The 18,016-nt window shown below is 42.4% G+C and overlaps 1 protein-coding gene across 5 annotated transcripts in view; it reads left to right on the top strand.

Annotated features, from left to right (window-relative positions):
• BRF1 (BRF1 general transcription factor IIIB subunit) overlaps positions 1 to 16,999 on the top strand; it is a 171,266-nt gene extending 154,267 nt beyond the window's left edge. For all 5 annotated transcript variants that reach the window (XM_069018460.1, XM_069018459.1, XM_069018462.1 and 2 more), the window contains 3 exons: positions 10,502 to 10,553; positions 13,577 to 13,745; positions 15,922 to 16,999. In XM_069018460.1, coding sequence (XP_068874561.1) covers positions 10,502 to 10,553; positions 13,577 to 13,745; positions 15,922 to 15,959 — 259 coding nt within the window. In that variant the 3' untranslated portion in view covers positions 15,960 to 16,999. The remainder of the gene's footprint in view (positions 1 to 10,501; positions 10,554 to 13,576; positions 13,746 to 15,921) is intronic.
• Positions 17,000 to 18,016: the final 1,017 nt, after the last annotated feature.

Genomic DNA, 18,016 nt, shown 5'->3' with positions numbered 1-18,016 from the left:
TAAGCTGTATTAAAGCAAAACACTATCAAGTAACTCTGCTTTGCACATAGGATCCCCTGCAAAGCTCACCTAACTTCATTGCAGATGTGCAGCCTTACACAAGACACCGGAGAAGATGGTGATGTCTGCTCCCCACATCAGCAGCAGCGTTCTCCTCTCTCAAAAGCAGTTGCACATATTGTACACAGGTTTTAAACAGCAATTAATATTGTTTTTTCTCCTAACATTTCCATGTGGAATTTTCTTTCCATAAGAAAATGTGGCTGCATTTTTATACCCGTCTCTTTATCTGTACCAAATGCATTGTGAAGGAGACAGGACTTCTGGATCATGAAGGGCTTCTGTGACCCAGTTCAGCAATTCATTGGTACATAACACAGTGTATGAGCAAGCACCCACAGTGTGTAGCAATGCATATTTTAAACTTGTGTCATATTCAATGGTAAATAGCCATTTTCCCAGTGATTTGTATTGGTTTTGCACTTCATTATCCATGCATACTTATACCCAAGTAGAGATTGCCAGGCAAGCAGCTTCTGAGGTTGGAATAAAGTACAGTTTACTTTCTGGTCCTTTCTTATGTCAATAAAGGTTGGATCCAAAATTGTGAGAGGGCTGTATGAACTTGCAGGAACTTTGTCTTGGAGGTATATTCTTCCTGTAGACTATCCTGTTGGGTTTTTGGGATGGGATGTGGGATCAACCTCATACTGACTTTGAAAAAAGCTGTACAGGTTAATGTATACATGTTCGCAGTGTGTGCTGATACCTGACCAATTCATGCTCTGGGTGCAGGCTGATCTTGCCTGATGCTGAAATGGTGCAGTTTCATCTCTCTCTGTCGGGTTCCCTGGTTCCTTTTGTACAGCATCTCCAGGCGAGGTGAGCACAGGTATCCCGCAGCGTACTTGTAAGGAACAGGGAGGCCAGATGCAGGCACTCAGGACACTTCAGCACTGCTGCCAGCGAAGCCTGGCTTAGCCTTTATGGCAGAGCAGGGAGGAAGACCTGACAGACCAGTCCTGCTCCTTCATTAGGGAGCCCAGTTTACACAAGGCAGAAAGTACTCCGGTGGTTACATGGCAATCACACGCTGGCCTGACCTCAGCCATCAACAGAGCATCGCTGTGGTTATTAGCTAAGTATTTCCATAATGTGTGCCTCTTCAAGCTGTAATTAAAGCCAAGCCTGCCCCTAGCTAATTACAAGCTTGCTTAGAAGTATAGTTTATATAAAGCTTTTTAAACTCTATATGGGGAAGATACACATCCAGAGGCATAATAAGAATGACGCCTTATTTTCAAAATGAAATTTATAGGCTTTGGTGTCTGTTTCTCCCTCCCTTTACAGTTTTCTACGGGCTGTTTTTTGCATCCTCGTTCAAAGTTTTTGCCAGATATACTGCCCAAGTTTCATCAACATCAAGCCAGTGATTTTTTAGTTTTCTTCAGAGTGTTTTTTTTCTCACTGCTGAGAGAGCAAACCAGATGTTAAAATGCCTTTGAGCTTTGTGTTTGGAGAAGACTAATAAATAATACTTAGATCTCTCATAAAAAGAAGATAAGGAGTCTTGAAAGTGGTGAAACTTTTTGTTGAACACATCACTACAAGGTCTCTGTAAATAATGATCCATCTATTGAGAGTTGCTGTGTGTTACTGAGGTGGTGCTGCACCTGTACGTCTTCATCTCAGTCTCTGAGCAATAAAACAGTGCTGGCAGTGTAACCAACCTCCTGAGACTCTGAAGCAGCAATACAGGCAGGGCTTGGTGACAAGACACGTGACTATGACACGTGGTTGTAGGGTGGGCTGGTGTGGCCGTGGGTCTAAGACATTACCCAGGGGTTGTTGCAGCACCACATTGGTCAAGGTCACCCTCTGGGATGACTTTGTGGCCAGGACACATCCAGATGGCACTGACACGATCACCACCACCCTCCCAAAGCATTCTCTTTGGATTTTCTTAATTACTTGCTATCTTCCATTCCCCGTTTCCAGGTGCTTCACTTAGATCATAGTGCGGCCTGGGGGGGAGGAATGCACCACCACATTTTCTCGTGGGTGAATGGTATCTCAAAAGGAAAGGGAACACAGTGGAGCCTGCAGCACTTGTGCACTTGTCTTTGACTCTTTTGGAACAAGGGGGTGTTCACAATAGCCTCCATCACCATGGCTGTTGGAAAAGAAAGAGAGGTGCCAGTGTATGGCTGAGGAAAGCACAAGATAACTCCTGCAGCTGAGGAATTCCAGCTTCTCTCTTCTGTCTAGCCATTTTTGAATTTGGTATTCAGTTTGATTATTCAGGTCAGATCAGATTTAGGTCAGTTGTGATGGATTTTTTCCAAATCCAGTTCCCTAGATTCCTACTGTAAACGCTTACCAGATGACACGATGTGAAGCTGGAACAGACTCGAGCTGTGTGATGACCGAATAAAATCTCAGTGGGAACCACTTCCACGTTCCTGAGATCAGTTTCTCATGTAATAAATTCTGTGTCCAAAATTGTATCAAATACTTTTCTGACAAGAGTGAGGTTTTTTCCTAACGGACAAATCCCAGCAGAGCTATTTATAAGAAGCCTCTCTCTTGTGTTTGCACTCACATGCCTGTTACTCAGACCTACACTGAAGAACAAATATAACTAAAATTTTTTCTGTGTCCTTGCCTGTGCTTTTGGACTGACCCTGTTTGGTCTTATCTGATATCCTCCACTACATTTCTTTGCTGGTGTTCTGTTGGTGAGAGTTGCCATAGCAAACCACCATTAAAGGCTTCTCCCCGAAGGAAGAATCTGGATTTATCTGGTGACACTTTTTCTCTGCCGACTGTTTCATTGCTTTGTTCTGCCCGATCCTCTCCTGGCTGGGAGGGATGGGGAGGAGTGATCTGAGTGCCTTGCTCATATTCTATGCTAACACCTACAAAACCCATGTAACAGGGAGTAGGTGTGATGTTGAGCACCTGGGCAGTGCATGGGGGAGTCCTTTGGCTTGGGAGGAGGAGGCCAGCCTGTTTCAAACATAAATCCAGACGTGGGAAAAGCCGCATGAGTTGTTTTTTTAAAGTATTAAATTTAGAGCTGTGTTCTTTCACTGTTAGTTCCTAAAATGAAACTAGACATTCCCCAGAAGTTCTTACTTAACCAACCTACAGCTTCTTCTGCCATAACCTCTTTATTCATTTCCTGACACAGTAAAGGGAATCCTTGACACCAGCCTTCCCTGAGTTGTGTCCTGGCTCACTTATTGCTGCATGTAAATCTCTTCCACATTAAGTCAGGCAGATGAGACCCCTGCTTTCAGTTTTGAAAAGTTCTGGTGTGCACAGGGCACTGGAGAGAGTGGATTCTTCCACTTGTGTCTCCTTGGTGGCTGCAAAACCCACGTTAAATCATCGTTCTACCATTCAGCTGCCTGATTAGATGTTCTGTGCATACCTCGAAATATGTGATGTTTTACAGTGAGATTCGCTATTTAAATAAGAGGTTTGCCATAATTGGCTGTTATAAATTACAAGCAAGAAGGAGTGATTTATTGCTTATAATTAGAAATGAGTTACGAAGGGGAATGTTAGTAATCATAAAATAAAGCTTGGAATACATTGATTTCCAGATGGCTGCCAGTGAAATTGCTCTTTAATGTATAATAGACCAGACACAATGAAAAAAAAAAATCAGTCATCCATCTTTATTCCTTGATGGATTACTTGTATGAATCTATAGTTACCTGAATTTTGAAATATTAGTTTTGTCTGCGTAATTGGATGAGAGAAACCGAATTTGCCCAGTGGTATAGGCTACTAGAGGTGTGGAAGAAGTGAATTACTCTTTTGTCTGGCATGATTTTTGCCTTGTAATGCCAACAGGGAAGATCCAGCGATCAATCTGGCATCACCGTTGGGTATAACAACCTCAGTGAATTGTTCCCAGAGACTGCAGGTTACTAAGGTGTTTTCTTTTTATCTTTTGCCTCATTTGAAGTTTTCATGAGGTTAAGATTGATCAAAACACTTGTCTAAAAGCAAATATCTGTAATACTCCTTGCTTGAGTCTAGAAAAATATATTTGCACCAGAAACAGATGGCAGTGCTACTGCTGAGAATTTTTCAATAGCATAATCCTTCTGTTGAGATGATAATGTGTTCATTTAACTTTTAAAATTTCATTTCTTGTTACTATAGTTTCAGGCACGATTTAAAAATTATTTTTATTTGCCTTATCTGCTAATAATGGTTCTTCCTGCCACAGCAGTTGCATTCTGCACTGTTACCATTTGAAAGACGGCGCGACACGATGGTTAAGACATATGGATTGTCACCACATGAGTTGTCTCACGCCCATGTTTTAAAAGTGACACTGCCATTAGACTTGCTTAACTGAGACCATTATGATTACTCATTTACCTTCATTAAAATGCTTCATAGGTTCCTTATTTTAAGTAGCTTTTCTCAGCAAGGTGCAGATTTGCCTTGCTGCCATCATTTCATCTGGAAAAATTTCCATGGTGAAAGGAATAGCATATTTTCAACTAATACTTTCCTGACCTGTGGAGAGATGAGCTCATCAGTCTCTTTATTGACAAACCCAGGAAGAAGGTGTGTCAACCAGAAATATTAGATCAGTCAGCCTTTCTTGTCCTGAAGCAATTGTAATTTCCCATGGTCTGCAGCAATTTCCTTTAGAAGCAGATATGTGCAGATATTGTTTGGGATCTGCTGCAGGAGCATAATTTCATTTGGTCCCAAAGAGGTGGCCTTAGATGTCATTCTTTTCATTTTTGCCGTTGAAAATCTGTTGGTTTAGTCAGTGGGAAGAACAGCAAGTTGCTATTTTTCCAGCATCTAATTGAGGAAAGAGTGCTGCAGCTATGCAGAAAAATATTGCCTGCTCTGAGTTGGGTTATTGAAGACAGATGTCATGGCCCCTGCCCCTCTCTGAAAAGCCTGAAATAGGTGTTCAGCTCACGACACACTAGCCAAGTTCCTGCTTTTCAAAAGCCTATTGGTGAGTGATGTAGGTGCTTAGTTCCTCACTGGTAAATCTATTCTGTAGTGAATGATAGAGATTCTTACTTTTTTTCCAGTTTTCTCCTGTGAGTTTTGGTCCCTCAGTGCTCAGTTCCAGGCATTCGCTGGGAGAGGCTGCTCTCATTAGCACTGAAGATGTTCTCAGTGCGGTGTTGTCTGGTGCTGCACTGATAAAAGCCAAGCTCCTCTGATGCAGCATGAAAGAGGACTGAGTGGGAATCAGAAGAGGAAACAATTCCTCATTTCACTTTATTTTTTGTTGTCACTACAGTTTGCTTTTTTCCTGCTTGAAATGGCTCTTTACAGAGTGTTGCTTGCTCGGAAACAGGACGAAAGCAGTGATTGTTGGTGGAGTTGAAGTTCACGCAGGGATGTTGGAGCAGAGTTAGCACAAACTGGCTTAGCTGTCTCTGCTAGCATGCAGGAGGGTTCAGGCCCTGCCTGCTGCTCCGTGAGTCACATCTGTGCATCTGGCAGCACTGGTGTGAGCCATCTCCAAAGGGATCTCACTGTGTGTGAGCTGAGCTTGTTGCACTTTGGACATGTTTAGTTGGGGTCTCTGCATCCCTGTCACTTGGGAAAGTGATTCAGGGAAACTCCTTGGGGCTTTCACAGTGATGGTGAGCTGGACCAGGTGAAGAGCCTCATCCTGAGAAAGCCAAAACCACCTGCCTCTGCCTCACATTCAGGCACAGATGGTTTCAAGGTGTGAGCATCAAGGATGCTTAATCATTCTGCTGAGCATGATGCTCTCCGTGGTTGTATCTGGACTTCTGGGGTGGCATAGTGCCACCCTGACCCCCAGCCTCTGTCCTCAGGGCATCATGCTGCTGTTCATGGGTGTCACAGCCAGCCGTGGCCTTGGCCGTGTGCCTCCGCTTCCTCTCGAGCAGAGGGAGCAGCTCCTGTGAGCGTCTGGCTCTCAGCTGGAAGCAGATGTAGAAGATGGTGGGAGGCACAGCTGGATGTGCAAACCCCAAAGTGCTCCAGGGTTATGGTTGTCGTTGCACTCTTTGTTTTGCCCTCTGGAAAAGGGCAGTCATCCAAGTCCAGGAGGGTCGCCCCTTTGTCCTGACCCAATGGCCGGACAGTGGGTCAGTATCTCCTGATGCTGTTGTGTTTCCAAGAAGAGCTTTAAATCCTTGCAGAGAGGTAATTCCCAGCTTTCCGGTAAGGATAACATTGACGGTACCTAATTAAAGGGCACTCTTAGCCTGGATAAACATTTGTATTAATTTCCTTCTCACACAGATGTCTGGTAAACTGACCTCCTGAGGCAAAACCATCTGGCCTCGGGTGGGAGGAGGATCTTGGCCAGCATGAAGAACCTGACCTGTCTCTTGTTGAGTCATTTCTCAGTAGCTTTTTCTGTCCCTGCACATGAAAGGCCTGTGCATGGATATATAGGTTTCATGGGCAGTTGTCTTGGATGACCTGCATAATTACACTGCAGGCTTGTGGCTGTGGGCTCTGTTCAGTCTCTGCTTCCCATTGTGTATTCTGGGACCATCCGTGTATAAAATCAGTATGGGCAGTAAGCAGCAATAAGATGTTCCCTACTTGGGTGGATTAAATTAAAATTCAGTAAGAAACAGAGCTTTGGGTGAGTTTCCAAATTACTTGCAGAATTGCACTGAGGAGATTGTTATGGTATTGTCAAACTTTTTGGTGGATGAACAGCCTGATGCAAGTGAAGTGGGTTTATTACCTCTCACTGCTCTTTCTCCTTTATGTACTGTGCTGTGTAATCTTTTGTTATTAAATAATAAGCAAAATAAAAACTGTTGTTTGTCACAGCCAGCTTGTTTTTCAGAGAAAAACGCTTTGAAAGTTCAGTCTGTGTGATCTCCAGCCCTGTCAGGAGCTGTTATATTGAATCTGCTTTTAAATTGTTAAGCTGGAGGACAAACCCAGACGTTATCGTGCACATCTCAGCTGAGAGCGGAGCAGATTTGGCAGGGAGCAGCCTCTGATGCCTTGTACCATGCCATTAGTTTTTGTCACAAACATGTCAAGATAATCTGTTTCCAGTGTTATGTGCGTTGGCTGACATGAGCATTAGTAGATCTGCATAATTTTTGAAGTAGTTTGAAGTGTGGATGTAACACTTGGGGCTGTGTGAAATCTTTTTATCCCCTTTTATGGATCACACTGCTGTTTAGAAAGTTGCTTGTTCTGTTACTCCCTCCCACAAGGTACTGTGTTAATTTGCAAAGTTCATAAGGAAAATGCCCCAAACTAGAAATCACCAGAAATAGTGAGTGACAACTGACACACTTTGGAAGACCAGGAGCCCCATTATTTTCCAGTCACAACACTACATTTTAAATAGATGCTGTTTTCACTTCAGTATATATGGAATTGTACCTTAATGTAGGATGTTACTATTTATGGAGCTTGTGAACCTCTAATTCAGTCTGGACTTTCATGGACAGGATCTTTCTTCTGTAGTGTATATGTGCGTGTGTGTCCCTTGGTAGCCTTTTACAGATGAGGTTGAGTCATGCCCAGTGAAAGCTGGATAAGATACTTCAATTACTTGTTTTTTCAAGGTGCCTTTTTGATCATTAATACTCAGACCTATCCAGCCTCAAAAGCAGTCATGCTCTTCCACGAAGACACATTTTTTCCACCCTCTGAGGTGCAGCCAGACAGCAGAAGGAGCCTGTATCTGTAGTCATGGCAGCCAGTAATTTATTGCTCCATATGGTTGGTGTGGCAGCAGCTGCTCTGGTTTAAGGAGGTCAGGACATTGGGGCATTTAAGAAACAAAACAACACCCCGACTATAAAACCTTCTTAAATGGTTTTGTACAGTAATAGTAGGGTTCTCCCTAAGCATAAGGAGAGCCAAGGGGGTTATATATTTATAACTTTTTACAGCTGTAATTTGAATCAAAGCCATTATTTCGGAAGGGAAGTAAGTTTTTGTCTCTCACTGTGATGGTTTTACCTTTTTCCAGTATTGTGACTCGTGTTTTAGGGAGCAGATCGTATGGAGGGACAGTGGGCCAGGCTGTTCCACCCAGGTGACGAGTGGAATCTGGCCTACAGCGGGTGCTGACCATCCATGGCAGGAGCAGGATCCACCCCACTGCTTTGGTGTGCATTTTATATTAATCTGGGAGAGAAACTGTATTGCCCAAATCAGATGGCAGTGCTGTATTTGTAGTAAGGAAGCAAAGACGTGTGCGTTGTGAGCAGCTCTCATGGAACAGAAATACAGCTTTAATTTCAGTTTGGGTGGGAGAGTCCCTCACTGCTGAGAGATGGTATAGAAGGGCTCTTGGATGTAACACTAAAGTTTTTGCAAATAGGCTTTTCATAAGCGGGAATCTTTTTATTTTCATTAGGGGACCATTTTAATTAAAATGAAACTGGAATGTTTACTCTCTGCTTCCTGTAGCTGTGATTGTTTTCTTCACTGTGTGAGCACATGTATAATTTGCTCTAAAAGAAATGTCAGCAGTTTCTGATTACCTTGTGAGTCTTACTCAACAGCTTGATTTTAATTGGGGGGAGGAAATATTTTCAGGGTGCTCCAGGGAGGTCTGATGTCTTTGGGTAGCAGGAGGGAAAAGGTGCTATCTTTGGTACAATGTTAATTGCAATAATCATGAGTATGGATTTAAAATAAAAGTCCTTCATTTCTTACCAGTGTTGGGTGTTTTTCAGTCCTGTCAATGAAACACATCTTGTTTGGTAATTAGAATCCTTCAGCTGTGCAACCTTTTGGCTTTGCTGCATCCATATGTTTGTAAGCATCTAAACAGGGTGTTTTTTTGGAAAACAGTGATTGAAAGTAGGTAGGTAGTCTCAAATTTCAGGAATTAAGGAGGAAATTTCTTTATTATGAGGGTGGTGAGGCACTGGCACAGGCCCAGAGAAGTGTTGGATTCCCCATCCCTGGAAACATTCAAGGTCAGGCTGCACAGGGCTCTGAGCAACCTGGTCAAGTTGAAGGTGTCCCTGCTCTTGCAGGGGGGTTGGACTAGATGGCATTTAAAGGTGAAAACTACACTTGGGGTTAGATAATGGAAAGAGAAGGCTGGGCACATAGGGAGGAGCATGTCCATGCCCTCAAATACATTCTCTCTGAGGCCAGAAGTCCACCAGGATTTGTAAGTAATAGATATTTATGTAGGTCAAGAGAATCTCTTTCTTAAATTTTTTTATAATTATGTAATATGACAAGAAGTATCTGTAGCAGAATAATGTATTCTGGATTCTTCCGTGGTGTAGCTCCTGAAACATTCCCTTGGCTTCTTTTTGTTTTGATCTACTGTGAGGAGGCACCTTGAATTACTTGAGTTGCTGAAATGCCTTTTGGGTCCTGCAAAGCATTTCAGAGATGACCAGTTTTTGAACCATTTTGGAGCTTAGCCAATATGTTGTATTTTAATATAGTGTTCACCACTGGAGATAATGATCTGAGTCTCCCCTGCTCATTCTCTGGGGTTTTGTTTCCTCCTGGTGATTATTTGAAATAAATAAATAAGCAGGAAAACAACAAGTTTCTGTGTGTTAACAAGGAGGAATGACTAAGAGAAAAATGAGAGTAAAATTCTGCTTATCATAAAAGACTGTATCTCTGGAGGCATAAATTGGTATTCATTAAGTTGTTTGCCTAGACTTCGTTAAAAGATGTGCTTGAGGAGCTGTCTGAGCAGTGTTTCTGTAGAAAGCAAGTCATCCTCTTCGTGACTAGATACATCTAGATGAGCAGGAGAAACCAGAAAGTAACACTAAATGATGGATTGAGAACAGCCTTCATGGCAGTAAGGAAACAACAGACTATGAAATGTTTTTCAGAAGTAATAATATTTTACAGTTTGCCGTGAAGTTATACTGATCCAGCTCTTCTCCCCAAATATGCAGATCTCTTTCACATCTGTTGCAGAGTTTTTAAAAATGTTTATGTTCAATTTCTGTCATTTCTTATTCAAGGTATGCAGGGCCCCTGGGGTTTTTTTTGATGATTTCTGTAGCTGGGGGTTAAAATCTTGTCTGTGATGATTATGGTATCCTGCATGCATAATCTTACTGGTATCCTCTATGTATCATCAGATACAGGGAAGCAGTTGCAGACCAGTGCTAGGTAATCTGAGTGTGACCCAGTCTTGCCGTGTCTGCATTCTTCCAAAAATCTGTTTTCTTTTGATTTTTGTAAAATGTGACAAACCCAGCCATTTCAAAGACCTTGTGGAGAAGCAGGGGCTGCGGTTTGAGATGAGGTTTTGCTACTGTGCTGGTATCTTTTATTATTACCTTGAACTGGGACAGACACTTCCAAGGGAATGTGTGTGTTAATTGTCGTGGCATTTGTGGCTTTCTGCTCTTTATCCTAAAGCATTAAAAAAGTAATTGCACAACATAACACTAGCAAAGTGCTTTCACTGTTTGGATTCTGAATACTCTGTGTCAAACTCTTGAGCAGCTTTTCTGATGTTCAGCATTTTTTCTTTCCTTCTTCACAGATTAAGACCCTTGATTTCAACCCAGTTTGCTAAGAAGGCTGCCACAGAACAGGTATGAAAAGTCCAGCACTTCTCCTGGTGCAACAGGTTGAGTTTGGAAATTCCCACAAGCTGTTCTCAGCCTGGCTCTGGTCATGCAGTAGATAAGGGTAAAAGAAATGAGTCTTGTCTCTCTGATCAGGCCAAGAGTTGGTTACTGTGAACTCTGCAAAGCTGAGATTGGCCGTTTTCTAACCCAGACTTGTCCTTATTTATTCATTAGGAGCATTAGCACAGCCTCCTAATGCTTCGTTGGACAGCAAAAAAGAGAAAACTCCCTGCAAGCATCTAAAAAGGTCCATGTCAAATAAGTGATCAGGAGGGGTAGGAGAGGGCAGAGCTCGTGCCTGTGGACTGTCCTCACAGAGAAGGATGCAAAACTCCACTTTTGTGCAGCCTGAGCTGACCCCGGGGCTGGGCTGGGCTTCTGTCAGAGACCAGTGTGGAAAGAGCTTACCCTGTACAGCCTGGCTTACTCTTTGCTTTGTTTGTTTACTTTGAAAATGTGATAGTGCCACAGGAAAGTTAGTGCTGGTAACTGGCCACTGCCAGAAGCTCTGCTTGGGTGGCTTTGTGCACCTCCCAAAGGGATCGGGATTATTATCAGATAGTGAAACCAGATAACAACAATAGCTGCTTTCTTTCACTATTATTTTCACACTGTACAGAGTATTCACAGGTATTTTGTGTACAGCAAACTGTCTACTGCATATCTAAAAATTCAGTATACCAAAGGAATTTGTCCCTCTTCCCCATGAATGTGTGACACTGACACCCTTCTGAAAGTGAACCAGTTCCCTTGGGTAGTTTAACATCTTTGACAATTGCCCATTCAAACATAAAGCTAAGTGCCAAACTCTAGTCCAGGACGTCTGGAAGTGAATTCAGGAAGTTCTATTTAAAGGTGTTGTTTGACTGCCTTATTTTTAAAATGACAAAAAAGCCATTGATTTTCAGAAACAGTTTGATATCCTGCCTAGGGAAATACATTTTCACTTCTTATTCTATGCTCATTAGAAAACTCTGCACATTTTTAGAAGTACAGCAGTCTGGAAGTGGACATGATAATTAGAAAAAGGTCACATTTTAATTAGCATGGTGCAATTTTAAAAAATAACGACTCAATTGTAGCTCCTTTATATTCACCCACTTTTTCAGAGCAGATGGATACTTTTAAACATATAAATTGATGTATATTATGAAGCTGATTTGTCTCAGACTGTTGTATCTATTTCTGCTAATACCAAGATGGACTCAATTTGATCACTCTAGAGGCAAAAGCAGTGGTAGGAAATATAAACTGGAGGGAAGTTCCTCTAAATAATATTATTAATTTGAGCATTAAAAAGTCATGAAAACCTGTCTTTGACTGATCTGAGTATCTAAATACTTGATTTTCTGTTAAAATTAATGGGTGTCTTTTGCCCTATTAATGAGCTATTGGAGCAAACCCTTAGGTGACTTTGAAAAACTCAGGCAGATTCTTTAGGTTGACTGTCATGGTATATGACAAGTTCAGGAACAGCTTTGATGGCTAAATAATTAGACTGTCAACTTTCTGGTACAGGGATTTTCTCTTATGTTGTATCTCTAAAGTGCCTGGAGTTACAGGGATTCTGGGAGCTACTGCATCCCAAGTAAATACATTTACAAATAAATAAATAAATACAAATAAACTACAACACTTTATCAGAACTTGCTGCCAATGGAATTGGAGAACATGCAGCAATACATAGTTATGTACTGCAGTTTAAAACCTAAAGCACTGTAGCACTTTTCTCATGGTATGGACCAGAGGAGTTGGGGTTTTCTGGTCACCCTTGGACCATTCCTTTTTAGAAGCACCTCACCACTGTCTTTCCAAGGAAGTGGTCCCAGTCTTTTCCATCTTCCTTACTAGGGGAGATGACTCAGTGCTGGTAACAGCTGACTGGTGACAGGTACTGTCAATATTCCCTTCTCGGAATTCTTAACATGACAACGCAGCATTCATGGTTAATCTTTAAGGTTCTTCAAATTGCCACTAATTGGCTGGTTTTGTGTGCCACAGGCTCTAGTGTAAAAAACCCCAAACAGTCCCAAGTACAGAATGGATGTAGAAAGTATCCTATTATAAAGCTGATGGAGGTAAAGCTCCTGTGATGTTTCTTCCCTGGATGAGAAAAGGAGGTGGAGCTCCAGACTGAGCACACCATGAAAGTGAGAAGAATGATCAGAAAGACCAGAGCCCGGGCTGTGCTGGCACAGGCCATGTTGCTGCTTCCTGCCCTGTTCCCAGATCTCTCCTTAGTGAACCAAAGACAGTATGACCTACTCCAAATTCACCTCTATTCCCTTGTGATGTTGCCCTTTCTTTCCCTCCATGCTGTGTCCTGCCTAACGTTGGAGCAGCTGGGGACGAACACGTACGGAACAGGTCCTGTCAATGATTGATGCCCAAGTTAGTGTTTGGAGATCATTATTCTGATGAATTCCATAGGTAATGTTACAGGTGCCAGTGTGTATTATCAACTGAGTGCTCTGCCATCACATTAAGTGCTGTCTACAGAGTGCTATTTGTTCCACAGCTCATTGCGCCGCCAAATAAATCCAACCAGAGCTGTCAAAACTAATACATGTTGGGCTTTTTCTGATTTGAAGGGTACATTTTTGCTATCATTAAATTGTCAATAACGTTGTTATTTTGTAATAGGCCTGATGTGAGTTGAGCACACTGTGGGAGAGGTTTGTAAGTTTTCCCACAGAGCTCTACTGAGGAGCCTTCGCTCCCAGATTTCTTCTCCTCTTGTGCTTGCCAGAGAATCCTTGTTCTGCTGTTACCATTACTGGATATTTCAGTTGCCTGGTTCTGGACTAAGTGAAAAATGGGTGGTTTTGCCCAACTTTCATTCAGACTTTCGTTAGAACAGCTGAACCTGTAGCACTGGACATGAGCTTCTGTCTCTCCTGTCCCTATTGTTCAAAAGCTGCTAAAGTTTTATGCAAATATTGGACCAAAGGAACGGCTGCTCTACTGTTCTCTCTTCTTTTATGCAGGTTTCCTTTCCAGCTGCACAGGCTGAAGCCTCTGATGTAGAAAAGCCAGCAGCTGTGCTTGTGGAGAGTGGCCCAGTAGCTTACAACCATGATGAAGAGGTGGAAGAGGAAGAGGTAGAAGAAGATGAAGATCACTGCATGAGCGCCTTGCAGTTAATGGGAGGAAATGGTGAGCTGGGGTTACCATCTCCTGGTGCTGTGGGCTTTGTTCTTGCAGGGCTGGGGACACACAGGGTTCCCTTGCTTGTCCCTGTCCCCGAGCTCCTGCTGCCTTTTCAGCATTGCCCATTCCTGTGGGAAGCCTGGAATCACCCTTGTCTGAAACCTGACCTTAGAGACTCCTCCTGAGAAAACTTTGCACCTCAAGCTTTAGGCTCAGAGGCCTTCTCAAGAACAAACTAAAGTGTGAGGTGCTTTCCAGGATTAGGTTTATTAATGTGGATCTGAGAAGTTAGGGGTTCAGTAACCCCTCTGTTAGCGTTGTCTGGAGCTCACTGCCTCCTGAGCCTCCCCCCCCTGCTCCTTCTGCCTCCTCAGTGGAGGCTGCAGTGGTGTCCAGGTTGTCTGTGAGCCCTGGGGATGTGTCTGTCCAGCTCAAAACAGAACAAATCAGTTTCTGGGGAAAATGTTAGGAAGAAGCAGTTGTTCCCCAAGTGCAGGAATGGCATTGGTGGTGCATGTGTGGTACACAGATATGTGCTAATTTCTTTGGGTTACCCACAAAGCCACTGGTTTAATTAGATTTCTTTGCTGGCAGGAAAAGGCGGTCTCCTCTCCGCTGTGGTTTTTCCTAGCTGGACACATCCACATTTATCCTATATTAAAAACTTCCCTTTAGAAGTTAAGCTTTGAAAATACACAAAATTATTTTTTAAATGAGAGCTGCTAATTATGGGTTGCAAAGACTCAAGATGGGAATAAGTTTCCTACTGAAATGTTATTTACTGCAAAAACATTTCCAGCACTATTCATTTAGCTTTTGTGGACAATGTGTATACATTTCACAAAAGTGTCTGTTGCTTTTAGATTGATTTCTCTGCTGGAAAATAATTGCTGAACCATAGGAAAAACAGTTTGTTGCCTGCTTTTATTATTAGAATAACGTTCCCAAGAAAAGGCACCCATGTGGGGGAGGGTGGGTCTACGTTTATTAATAAACCCCCCACAAAAATAGAATAAAGGTCACTGAGTTTTTTTTCTTTGTAAATGTTACTATTTTTGAACCATTCTGAGAACATTCCACTGCTCCCTGTCTGGTCTGGACAACAGCTGAAAAATTAGAGGTAAAAATGAAAATAAAAATAAAAAGGAAAGGAGTATTCCCAGAATCCAAATGCAGGTGTGCAGAGCTGCTCACTGCAACAAATAACTCTTTCCTAGCTGCTTTCTCCATGGATTTTAGACCTGTCTGCCTGGAATAACTGCATGAATTACAGATGGTGAACTTCACCCATTCTGCACAAATCATTATAGATTGCACTTAATTCTGCTTCCAAGCTTTTTCTTGTCTCTTTGGGTGAGATGTTTCCCTTTATTGAATTTGGAATATAAAGTTTAACTTTCCTCAGGGCTCATATGTAATAATTATCCATAGGTTCATCTGTACAACAGAAAATATCAGTGTCAGTGCATTCAGAAGCACACAGAAGAGAAACTGGTGCATTAGAAACGTACAGACCTGCCTTCTGACACACAGCACACAGTCTTTGCACTCAGCATTGTTTAAGAAAACAAAACTGGATTAAAAAATCTGGGCAAAAATTTTAAGTCTAGAAGTAAGTAGATAAGGGAGATCCGAGTCAGATGCATTGGTCAGGATTTGTTCCACGACTCTTTTGATGTTGATGGGAACTCTGAGCTATCTCTGAACCCTTGCAATTTCAGCTCATAAATCCATGAATAACATAAACAAACCAGATTTTTCCTTGGTGCCTGTGTCTAGTGAAAAATGTGCCTACTTGTAAATGTAATTCTGCTGCTTATCAGCCACTGTGTGCCAAGTTACTTGTGACAATCAGGCTTAATCACCTTAGCCTCTAAATTAAACCAAGTATTTCATATATACATGTGCCAAGTACTCCTAAATGAGGGTCTAGTGACAAGCGAGAAGAGATATTTACACATACATGCTTAAAAATAATTTTATTTCATTGAGGGAAGTACATGAAAGAACTTATTTAGCCCTAAGAAAATAGATGGTTTTTTAAATGCTTGCCTAAGGCAAAACTTACCATGTAGTTACGTAGGAGGCAGATGGTGAACTTCAAGAAGCAATACTTCCATTGTGTCTTCCATCTACCCTGAATATTTGTATTTTTATATGTACTTGTCTTTGTGTGTTTCAGATTATGGCTGTGATATGGATGAAGATGATGGCTACTAGCTCCATCTACTTCCAGGGAACATGGACTGTGTCTTGTTCTCAGCAAATCTTTGGTCTTCAAACTGTGTGAATAATGAAAGAAGCTGTCTATGGTTGGCAAATGTAATCGAACAATCCTTACTTTTTGGCATTGGGTCTGGTCAGTTTACATTGACCCATAACCCAGCAATATCCACTTTGGATTCCTACTTGAATTTATTTTTATTTTGGTGGATCATAGTTGGAGAATGAAATTAATGAGAGTAATGTTTCCAGAGAACAAAAGAAAAGAGACAAAACAGACTGTGCATGAAGCCTATGTGGCTGAAAGCAGCACATCTCTTATTTATGTGACTGCTTTTAGGCATACTGCTGAAAAAGAGCAGATTGAAGGACAGGGAGGGTGACAGGTGAAAAGAAGTGTGCCTGTTGATTATTTGAGTACAGGAGCATTTTTTGTCTCATCATGCTGCAACTGACAGAAAGAAATGTTTCCAACCTGGATTGTGAACGTGACCATGTTGCTGTATACAAACTCCCTTACCCAACCCTATCAACAGTTAATGACAAGTTATATATTTGCAGAGCAGTACTGGTTTTCTGAAACAGAGTAAATACTTCTTTATATTAATCAATTCATAGATTTCTTAAAAGATATGACAGTAGAAGGCAACACTGGCAGTGAAGAATCGTCTTCCGCTGTGAGTCCAGTGTGGTTTTTGTGGAAGAAGGGAGAAGACCTGGGGCAGGTAGGAGGTGTGTGGGGCAAGGAGGCAAAGATGCTGTGCTCCTGAGCTGTTGCTCTGCATCCCTAGGGACAGCCAGGTCTTCTTTAGGCTGGTGTCGCTGCAGGAGAGTCCCTCTGGCCATCTCTGTGGAGCTGCTCTTGCCTGACTAAGTTAGACTGAAGGTCTGCTCCCAAGAGCTGCTGGTCTCTAAAACCAGTTGAAAGAAAGAAAGCTGAGCTTTTTAATAAATAAGCTAGCATCTGCTTTGACTGAATTTAATTTAATGTAATTTGCTTAACATTCACTGGGTAAATTAAAGGTCACCGTGCAGCAGTCTGACTTTCATGGCTCAAATCCCACCCTTGAACAGTCGTTGCTATGTGAATAAAGCTGGAGCTGCAGCCCTGTGTGCCCTGAAATGTCAGCAGGCAGGTCCTCTCTTGCAGATAGATCAGTTCTTGCAGTGCCATGTGAGCAGGGGTCAGGAGTGGAGTCCCTGTGGGCAGATCCCACCCTGGTGCCTCTGACCTGCCTTCCCCTGGCACTGCTGGGCCCGAGGCTCTCGGCTCCGTGGGAAATGCACTGCAGTCCGGATCACACTCTGGATGTCTGCAGCTGATGTTTCCATCTCTCTCCCTTATCTGGTGACAATCATGAAAACTGTAGTGCTGCAGGCTTGTCTTAACACCAGCGAAAGATGGATATTTATCTTACCAGCATGGTTTCTGTTCAGCTGTGTCTCCTGGTCAAGTCTTCCTTCCTACCTTTTTTGAGGAGCACTCGTTACTAAAGCACCATCCATCCTCCTACATCCTGCTGCAGAGAATGGATCGTGGCAGGAAGAGAAGCTGCCTCAGGAAGCTCTGCCAGAAAGGGTGATAGTGGTGCTCACATCTGGGGTCATCACCAAAGAAGGATAGGGCCACGTGGCCTTCCATACTTCATTCTTCCCTGTCCCTCTTGCTAGCTTGCATAAGATGGATCATGTAAGTCGAGCAAGAGTGAGTGCTTTTTTTAGGAGCAGACTTGATACTACTTGGCTGGTAAATATGGTTTGGTGGGTTGTATCTGTGAGGAGTTTTTGAGCCCTGTATAGGAGTATTTCTGTAATGACTTCTTAAAAGCAGAACTTGGTAACAAAATTGGTGTGGTAAGGCTACTGGAAAGAAGAGCTCTTCTGAACCAAATTCCAGTTACTTAGTTTGCAGCACTTAAGTGGAAACAAGAGATTCCTTATAATTCTTAGGAGAAAAGCTGGCATTTTTACTGAAAAGCTATAGATTTTTTTTCTGATACTTTATAAATACTGCACAGAAACTGATAGTGAGGAGATAAACCTTTCTACCTCTC

Source organism: Aphelocoma coerulescens, chromosome 5 (genome assembly GCF_041296385.1).
Source record: "Aphelocoma coerulescens isolate FSJ_1873_10779 chromosome 5, UR_Acoe_1.0, whole genome shotgun sequence".
Taxonomy (NCBI): Eukaryota; Metazoa; Chordata; class Aves; order Passeriformes; family Corvidae; genus Aphelocoma; species Aphelocoma coerulescens.
Note: the sequence above shows the minus strand (reverse complement) of the source record. Positions and strands in the feature narration are given on the sequence as shown.